Source organism: Cucurbita moschata, unplaced genomic scaffold (assembly GCF_002738365.1).
Source record: "Cucurbita moschata cultivar Rifu unplaced genomic scaffold, Cmos_1.0 Cmo_Scf00023, whole genome shotgun sequence".
NCBI classification, from domain to species: Eukaryota; Viridiplantae; Streptophyta; class Magnoliopsida; order Cucurbitales; family Cucurbitaceae; genus Cucurbita; species Cucurbita moschata.
The window spans coordinates 854,957-865,086 of NW_019268539.1; the positions used below are offsets into that span (position 1 = coordinate 854,957).

Genomic DNA, 10,130 nt, shown 5'->3' on the forward strand with positions numbered 1-10,130 from the left:
CCTCTCTTTGATGCTAAAGTTCAATACGATATGTCCCTTCCTAGTTATATATCAAAGGGATCAGTCGTCCCCTCGAGCAAAGCTCTTTTAACGTTCCCTTAACTGATTGAACCTTATCTCTATGAAAACAAAGCATCTTCATTTTTCACTAGTTATTCGCTTTTTTTAAAGCGAAAATTCATAAAAATGAATTTTTAGCAACCATAGGAGTTATTATTACTTAAGCTAGCTTTTGACCCGCTTAAGTCGAGGTGAAGGCTTGAGGCAATGTCAAGGCACACACTTACTAGGTAAGAGCTTGGCATACGTTCAACCTATGTGTACCACAAAAGTAAACTATCTCGCCTCAACAATAGCTCAAATTAATTTCTTACTTACTAAGCTGTTATGGTTGATCAAGCACTATATCACAATCACACTTTTTTGAGTCTCAAGAAACGATGGTGTGATCTATATTCTCGATCTCAATTAAGTCAGACAACTAAAACCTAGATCATCAGTAGCATAAATTGACCTATGAAGTAATAAGAGACGACAACCAACATATAACTCAAATAAAAAGATTTTACAACAAGTCATATCCTCATGTTATATGTAGAAGTAAATTGTCTTGAACAAATATAAATATTAAAAATTGCGATGAGCCATATGCTCGTAAAATTACGATGGGATGAAATCGTAAAATAAAAATAAGAAGGTTAAAAAATATTGTAAAGAAAGGTGAATGTAAATTTTTTTAAAGAAAATTCTAAATAAATATAGAAATGTGAATATATTAATAATAATTAAATAGTAAAGAAGATAATATAAACCCAAAACGTACAGCTCAATTATTGACGCACACAATCCCAATCCCAATTTCCAGTCATACTTTATTACTTCCAATCCCACGGCTGAGAATGGAGATTGGGCCTTCCATTCCATCCAACGGTCCCCGATGGCTCTGATCTGATTCAGACGACGGGGACATTTCACGTGTGGGGCCCACAATTGTAAAAATAAATAAACAAATAAAAAATGGACAGGTCGCAGGACTGTGGCGGAAGCGCCGGTCAAAGTCACGAATCCACCATACACGTGGCAGAGGCCTTGATGGAGATGTCGTTCTCCGAGCTGTGTGGTGGGCCCCACCCCCAATCCCCTCTGTGTTTTGGTACTGCCCTAGCGTACGGTCTTTTTAAATTTTATATATAATATATTTAAATTTTGGTTTTTAAAGGAAATTGGGCTGTAATGCACTCTCGCAATAACTCACCATTATTAAAATAATAATTATTATTATTATGATAAGTAGAGATGTCTATTTAATTTATTTAATTTCGTTTTAAACGCGATAAAGAATAGAGATTGAGGGTAAATAGATTTTCTTTAGTTTGTTAAGTAAGGTCGGTATTTTCTATTTATGTTTTAATATTATACTATCGTAGAAGGTCGTGATTTCTAAGAGGGTAAGAGAGTCATGCCCTCAACTTAGTCACGCCAGTAGAATGCTCAAGTGTTAACAAATAAGTTATGAGTCTCAAAAGTGTAGTCAAAGGTGACTCAAGTGTCAAACAAAAAGTGTACTATATTTGAGGGTTCCAGAAAATGAGTCAGTCTTAATTAAGAAGAAATTGTTGAAAATTATTAAGAGAAGTAATCCCGACTGCTTTTTATATATTAATATAAATATATTTATATTTATCAAAACGAATGCACAAAAGCCGTTTATAAATGATTGAGATCGTGTTATAAATTATGTTAGGTATGCATTTCATTTTTTAACATTAGTTGTCGCATCAATTCTCATTTAAAAAAGAAAAAAAAAATCTTAATTTTAAGAATTTAAATAAAAATTTCAAATTTTAGAGATAAAAGATTTAAGGAACGGTTATATAATAATTTAACCTAAATTCTTATTATATTATTAATTAATTTGAATTATAAACTCTATTTAAAACATGTGAAAGGCTTAGTTACGAGTTCAAATAATTTTTTATTTTTAAAAATTTGATGAGCGTTCCACATTTTATCAACATGTCTATAAATTTCATGCAGCAAAAGTAAAGTGAGTATTAAAGAATACTCGGTGTAACATCCGAATAAATGAATGGTAACTGAATGAATTGAGACCATATACAAATGGAGCTAGTTTTCATTCTTAGAAATAGAGAGTAAGTAATATGACTATGCGGCACGGGATCAGGCAGGAAAAAGTCAGAGCCATTAGATGTCAAATCTTGATTTGAATTCTAGACATGGGTCGTTAAAAATATGTATTTTTAATTCTCGATCGGACATCATTGTTGAACGGAAAAGGTGTAGCTTAACCTATTACATGTATTTGTATTGTTCCATTAAATGTAGAAAGCTTATAGACAAACTAAAGTGGGATGTTACAAAAGCTTATTCTCTTATTCCCACTATTTCAACTTTGCCTAAATTTAAAGTCATTTATGAAAAGACAACAAATTTTTTTATTTATTTTTGCTTTGTATTTCAACCATTTATTTTACATTTTAAAATTTCCCCACTTCCCATTTAATCAATAATCTCACACTCACAAGGGATTTATTCTCTTCTTCCCACCATTTCAACTTTGTTTTCCAATGGAAAAAAATCGAGCTCGTATTGATGTCTCGTTTGGACTAAAGATTTGAATCACCTCTCATAGGATAGTATATGCAGAGCGTATAGACATGATCGGACCTGTTAAGGCGAAGAGCACATCACCAACAGAAGGGTCAAGCCAATTGGAGATGGAATTATCGTTACTATTGGCACCAAACTTACCGTTCAATTGATGTTCGTTAAAGAATTTAGATTGTACTCGTTCCATTTAACAAATATTCTCGTGAGCCCTCGATAGCTCGGATTTGAAAAAACAAAAGGGAATTATGAAAGGACCACTTGAGTTCTCCAAAGAAAGAAGCAACCATTTTTCCATTGCAACATCAAACAACATTAGACTTTTCAATCTCATCATTATTTTCTTTTATGGTCATAATTCACAAACAACCCTGCCATTGCCTTCAGTGTCTGAAAAAGCTTCAAAAAGTGTAATGCAAATTAAATCAATGAAGAAAAACACTAGAACTGAGGGCCTAGGATGAACATTTGGATCATCATTCTATAAAAATTCAAGCTCATTGTCAGTAGATATTGTCCGGTTTGACCCGTATTTGCTATCAGCCTCACAACTTTAAAACACATCTGTTAAGAAGAGGTTCCCACACCGTTACAAGGAATGTTTCATCCCCTCTCTAACCAATGTGGGATCACAAACATACATTCTAGGTCACCGACACACCATTTCAAGACATTAACATAGCCTGCTCAAGATCAAACAATAGAGAAGAAACTGTACAAAAAGAAAAACCCCAAAAGAGATTGAAGTTGGATTAAGAACGATCAGTTTTCATAGACAATTAGCATAGAAAATGGATAAACCCAAATAAAAAAAAGAAAAAAAACCCACAATCATAAATTTGATAATGATATTGATCTTGATTAGACAAAGTAAAATGGCATAAAAATGAAAAATCAAGACCTCCAAGCAGAGATTGAAACGAGCTCCTTCCGGTGCCAGCATAGAACAAGCGAGGAGTGTCTCTTGTCGATATGGAACCCCTGAACTGGCGTCCTCTGCAGCAGACACTCCGCCTGCGACTCCGTGAAGTTACTGAATGTCAATGGCGAAAACCCGGATGACAAAAACATCGATTTCAATGGCGGAAGCCTCTCGTTCAAACATTGAGAACTCGTCACCACTTTTTCGATACATGGCTGCACCAAGTACCTTTCAATTTTCAGCTGGGCATCCATATTCACTGTTACAGCTTCCATGGATTCGAGCAGCGCCGAGTATGAGTGCAGACCGTGGATAACACGGTGGGGGAATGGCGCATCGACTCGGCTGCAGCCTCGGTCGACAGACACTACGATTTTAGGGTTAAGATGCTTTATGAAACGGAGGATCATTGGCAATGAAAGGGAACCAACGGGGAGATTCACTGCAATGGCTTCGTTTTCAGAGACATTAAGAGCTAGAGGCCATGAACCAGAATTGAGAGACTCGATGTTTATGATTTCGAGCTCGAATCCAATGTTGAGATCGTTAGCGAAATTCTTGAGGTTTTCTTGAGTGAAACCGAGCTCGAAATCGTCGTGTGTGGAAGTGGAAGCAAAGGCAGTGATTTTGAGAAATGGGGGTCCTCTTAAGGCAAGCTCCTGCATTAGAGAAGCCCATTGACCACCGTAGCCGATGTCGAAGTCGATGATGTGAATCCGACCGGAGCCGTTAAAGGCCTCAAGGAGGGCTTGGTTTGAGGTGAAATTGGCAAATTGGAGAACAGGGGAGACTTCGGAGAAGGATTTGTAGGCCGCGATTTTGAAAATGATGCTGAGAGGGGAAGGTTTGGAGGGGTTTGATGGGTTTTGAAGGAGCGATTGCAAGGCCTCCTTGAAGTAGAAAGCAGCCCTTTGAAAGGGCTTCCCAATAGGGGAAGAGAGCTGGTGATTGAGCCGCGCCAATATCCCTTGCGCGAGAACTGAATTGCCTGTTTCGATCAGCTCTACGGCCTTGAATAGCTGGTCGGAGATGCCCTGTTGGAGTTGTTGATTCGCTATGTCTTCATTCACCATTTTTTGTTTGGCCAAGGCCGCCATGGATGGCCTCTGCTGCTGATGAGGAAACAACTGAACTTGTTGGGGCTGTTGTTGTTGTTGTTGTCTGCGATTGATACTTTCTTGACCCGAATCAAGAAATGGTGATTTCACTGGATAATTTGGTGGAATCGGACCGGAATTGAACCGTTTTGTCGGCGGGACACCGCCGAGGAAGTGGTGGTGGTTCTGGTGGTGATCTTGGCCGGGAGAGGCAAAAGGAAGAGGCATAAACAGAGGTGGATTATGAGTGAACTGGGTTTGATTTTGATTCATCATAACTTGGGGAGAATTGAAAATCTGTGGCTTCTCGTCAACGGTCTCCGACAGCTGATTTTGATTCTGAAACACGCCGGAAAACATGGCGTTCGAGTTCGACACGGCGGCGGAAAGTCTAGCATAAGATGGGGCTTGGAGAGAAGGGTCGACAATGGACTCGCCGGCGAGAGTATTGGGTTCGAACACCAACCCATGATCGACACCGGAAAAACTCCCGGAGAATTCCAAGTCCAGATGAGAATCACCACCACCACCACCACCAACACCGCCACCGCCACCGCCGCTCTGCAGGAGTTTATTCAATCCAAGAGATGGGTCTTCCACATCACCCATAATTAACCCAAGAATGGAGGGTCCTTGCCCAGGGGATTCCGGCAAAACGCTCTCCCAATCATCCATTCCAAGGCCGCCTCCGCCGCCACATTTATCTAAAGGAGAAGGGTTTTCAGGGAGAGAAGACTGCGGCGCCGCCACGGTAGTGTCGGTGGAGGCAGTACCACCACCACCGCCGCCGCCGCCGAGAGAGGAAGACAGTGTGGAAGTGGAAGTGGGAGGGCTTGGGCTTCTTCTAGTGTCGAGAACAGAGGTGGGTTCAGCAGCACCCACATAGCAAATCTGTTTGAGCAGATTAGTGTTATCAGTAGAACTCCAGTGTTGACGGTGGTTGTGACGGCGGAAGGGAGGCGGCGAAGAATCGGAAACAGAGGAAAAATTCAAAACCCCATTTGGACGAAGGTCATCAAAAGGGTAAGGAAAGGGCATGGCCTTCATCTAGCAAGAACCCACAAGAAATAATCATACGAACCAAGCAGAAAGGTTGTTGAAAATGGAGATGGAGGCTGAGATCTGAAGGGAAATTACAGAGAAACCCCCCTCTCAAGGTGAGATGCAATTAGGAGAAAACAGAGAAAACAGAGAAACAGAGAGAGTTATGAAGAAGAAGACCTTTTCTTTTCTTTTCTTTACAGCTCTGAAACTCAAATGCTTTCTTCTCCTTCTTCTTCTTCTTCTTCTCCTTCTGAGTTTGCTTCAGGATTTTCTCTCTCCTCCTCTCTCTCTCTCTCTCTCTCTCTCTCTCTCCTCTCTCTGGTTTTGGAGTACTTTCTTTGGGCTTCCTTCTCTTCTCTGCTATGGATGCGTGCAACATATAAAAGTGGTAAAGTGCTCTCTCTCTACGTTTTTTTTTTCTTTTTTCTTTTTATGGTTTTTTTTTTTTTTTTTTTTAATAAATGTTTAGGTGGATGATGGCAAATGGGCTCAATTGTAAAGATTGGGTGAGGTTAATTTTTTTTCTTTTTTTTTTTAATTGAAAATTTGGTTCGGGGTGGAGGTTGAAACTTGTGGGGTCGAGTCAATTTGATCAATTCGGAAAAGGGTTCACGACTAAATTCTATCATATTTTTAAAATTATTATGAAGATTAAGAATATTTGACGTTTATTGATGCATTCTGACTTGTGAATATTATGAGATTTTAGTTATTAACGTGGAATGTATGGTTAATAAGTACGAATTTTTTTAATAATTAAAAAAACGAACCACTTGATGAATCAACACAACCCAACTCGAAATAGTGAGTTAGGTTGTGAATTTAGTTCAATATGTGAATTGAAACTTTTTATCGTGACTAAGTTAATCTAACCAACTCGAAAATAGAGACATTAATGATGTGTCGTGACTTATTAGATACAAAATAAAAATGAAAATTTGAGAGCCTATGAACTTTTTGAATTATAGAGACTAGACAAATACGCGTTTTTTTTTTCTCTCTAAGTTTAGAATCTAATGAAACTTTTTCAAATGTAACAACTAAATAACGAATTTTTAAATCTAGCGTATCGTTTATCAACTTAAATTTAGATATAGTGACGGTAATTTTAATATATCACTAATTAACGACCATATTAATTAACGGGGTAATTAAGTTAATTAACATATACTCATATTTACTAATACATTTTAAATAATTATATTTTCATTTATCTTTTAGTATTTTGTGAAAATTATTTACTAAAAAAAGTTGTAGTCAAATCTATTCCTCAAACGATACTACCGTGAATGATTACAAGACAAGTGTTGTTTGGTCATGTCTAGCTCAAAAATCGCTCGTTTGTCTCGTGGTGGCATGTTCGTGTCTGGCATGAACACTACGCTCCATTTCATAACATGACTATCTTAGCTTCTATGATGTATGATTTTTTTTTCTTCAATTTAAATAATAAAAAATATTTCTATATAAATGATTTAAATAAATAAAAAATAATCGTAATAAAGTAATTTAATTGTAAAAACATTAAAAAGAGAAGGAAAAAAAAGATGAATAATTTAAAAAGGAAATGAGGTGTATAACACGCGCGGAGATGGCGCGTGAAGAGTGGGCTGGGTCTGTAAGCTATCTGGTACGATAGGTTCATAGGGACCAAGACTGACAAGGGAAAAGGTAAAACTGGCTCATTTAGTTTTTGTTTTTTGTTTTTTTTTATATATTTTATTTTGAAATTTAAAAAGAGGGGGGTATTTTGGTAAAAGTATCAAAACGACATTTGTTGGCGTCGTTTTCGAAACCAAATCTGGAGGTGGAGGAGTGATGATGAGAAGCTTTACGGGGTGATTGAAGATATCGAGACTGATTGTTTTTTCAACGGATGGGATGTCTTGCGTTTTTCAATGTGCGGTTATGATCTTTTCATTATTAAAACTTTTTCATATTATTTTATTTTATTATAGCTTACCATTAAAGAAAAATACATTAAATTATTTTTTTTAAAAAAAAAAAACCTTTAATTATAAAATTTAGAGGTATATCGGATAAGGTTGAAGAAATTTTTCGGATCAACACTAAAGATTGGTTCGGTTAGTGACTTGGGTAACCTAATTTTGAGTTGGGTTAGATTGTCGAGTTATTTTTTAATCAGTTAAAAAAAAGCATACTTATCTACGGTAAAACTCAAATATCAAAGGTAACAACTCTATTTTTCTCGTAAGGATAAAACTGTCATTACATGCATGATATGTCTAATATGCGTGAAAAAATTGGTAGCATTCTTTTCAAATAATTCTCTTATCGAATCTAAGGACTTCAATTTAAACTGAAATGTAACTTCGGTTTCATGGTATTCACAACAACACCGTAAACCGTACAAAGGTGCTCTTACCTTTACTTGAAAAAGAAATAGCAGTTGGCTTGATTATTTAAAAATACTAAATACTCACATGGTTAGGGTTAGAAATGCAAACACAATCAATCATGGTGAGACCTATCTTTTCGTAAAAACATTTTATAGTCCTGAACTCTATTTCAATTGTTGGTTTATGTTTAAGGGAACATTGATGTATTAATCGGTGAATGTGAAGTTTATGTTTGTCCTTTTTGAAAATAAATCATAATGTGTGATTGTTGTTAATTGGAATTTTATGTGGGACATATATTGACAAAATAGTTCATTATTTAGCTAAATATCATGTCAAATCGTTCACGTTTTTTTAAAAAAAACTTCAAACATCACTCAAAATATAATTATTAAAATTTATGTTCTAAAGTTTCGTAAAAATTCTATTTTTTTTTTATCTTAACACTTTTGATACGACACACTTTGTAATTGTTACAAATGATTTTTTATCTAAAATGTTCATGTAGAGCTTGTTGTCGGTCATTACATGTCTAATGTCATGTTTATTTCTACCGTGTTACCTGTAGTCACATATTCTTGTTTATAATATTACTTTTTTAAAGTGCTTTTCAATTGTTTTTTCAAAATTTTCTTTTTAACCTTATTTTCTAAAACTGTTTTTCAAGAGCAGATTTGGAGGTTTGAGTATGTGTCGCTTATGCCAACGACGATACAAGTTTAATTGGCTGATATAGTCAAGAGCGAGAGTATGTGTTGCACAATCACGTTGTGAGACTCGTAGAATGTGATTATGGCATACTACATGACATATTCTCAAAATGGTCGAGACTTACTATACCTCCAAACATTCAAACTCAACAACACGAACATTCCATCTCGATAACAGAAGTATTGAATTATATCCATATCTACATGGAATGGAAAGCCAGATCTAGATGTTAACGATTTGAAAAGATTTTAACTTCGGTACCTCAAGTATCATTAAGTCTTTTAAATGTTAAGACTATAAAATATATTTTAAAATTTTTAATAAATCTCTAAACTATATTTAATTCAGAACCTTTTAATTTTGTATCTAATAATCTATACCATTAAATAAATAAGACGCTTGTGATTTGTCAACGATATTTAAGAATTACATCCGAAACCAATTTGCCTCAAAATTGAACGTTCAAATTTTTTTAAAAAACTTATAGAATTTAGAAAGTGACATTTTAGAACGTTCTAATATTTATATTCTATCACATTATTAGTAACCTCTGTGGTTGTCATTTTGAATATTTCATGAATTTTTTACGATATAATGAAAATATATATCGATATAAGACCTAATATAGGTGTTCAAGAAATCTAATAACTCAAAAAACTCGATCAACACAACTCAATTCATATGGGTTGGTTGTTAATTTTAATATATATATATATTATTACGTGTACATATATTTGATTATTTTTATTTAATTGGGTTTCAAAAAATCTTTTGGACAAACTTGAAAATTTTGGGTTATTCGATAGATGACTCGAACAACACGGATAAAGTTCTAAACCTAATCCAACCCAACCCTCTACGTTTGGGTTGAGTTGAGTTGCCGAGTTGTTTTTTTTTAATTATTTAAAAAAAATCTTATTTATTCACGATACATGTTAAATTAATAATTAAAAACTCGTAAAATTCAAATATTTAAAAGTCACAAGACATCATTAAAATCAACTACGATCACAATAGTTAATTATTTTTAAAAAATAGAGTAGGATTAGATTGAACGCCAACTCTATTATCGAATTCGTCAGGTCATGTCAACTAGAAACGAAAAAAAATAACATTTTGGTTTTCCAAAAATTTAATCTAAGTCAACTCGAAAAAAATGAAATTATATAAACAAATATGTTTAGTAAAATAATATGTAGGAATTGAAAAGTTAGGGAAAAAAGTAAGTGAATAATTAGAAAATAAAAAAATTAGGTGAGCCGTAAAGCTAGGTGGGGAAGGTAGGATGGGTTCGGTGAATGTACATGGTTTAATTATTATTAATATTTAAGAAATAAATATTAAAAAAAAAAAAAAAAAAAAAAAACC

The 10,130-nt window shown here is 34.9% G+C and overlaps 1 protein-coding gene across 1 annotated transcript; it reads right to left on the minus strand.

Annotated features, from left to right (window-relative positions):
- Nucleotides 1-3,343: 3,343 nt before the first annotated feature.
- On the minus strand, nt 3,344-5,998 carry LOC111460231 (scarecrow-like protein 27). The gene is made up of 2 exons (XM_023103388.1): nt 5,869-5,998; nt 3,344-5,769 (listed from the first exon to the last, which is right to left on the minus strand). Exon 2 carries the CDS (start codon nt 5,692-5,694, stop codon nt 3,523-3,525), a length of 2,172 nt encoding a protein of 723 aa, XP_022959156.1. The 5' UTR covers nt 5,695-5,769; nt 5,869-5,998; the 3' UTR covers nt 3,344-3,522.
- Between the last annotated feature and the right edge of the window lie 4,132 nt (nt 5,999-10,130).

Bases quoted from the DNA above. Each gene is read 5' to 3' on its own strand.
- LOC111460231 (XM_023103388.1), bottom strand. From the start codon at position 5,694: ATGAAGGCCATGCCCTTTCCTTACCCTTTTGATGACCTTCGTCCAAAT.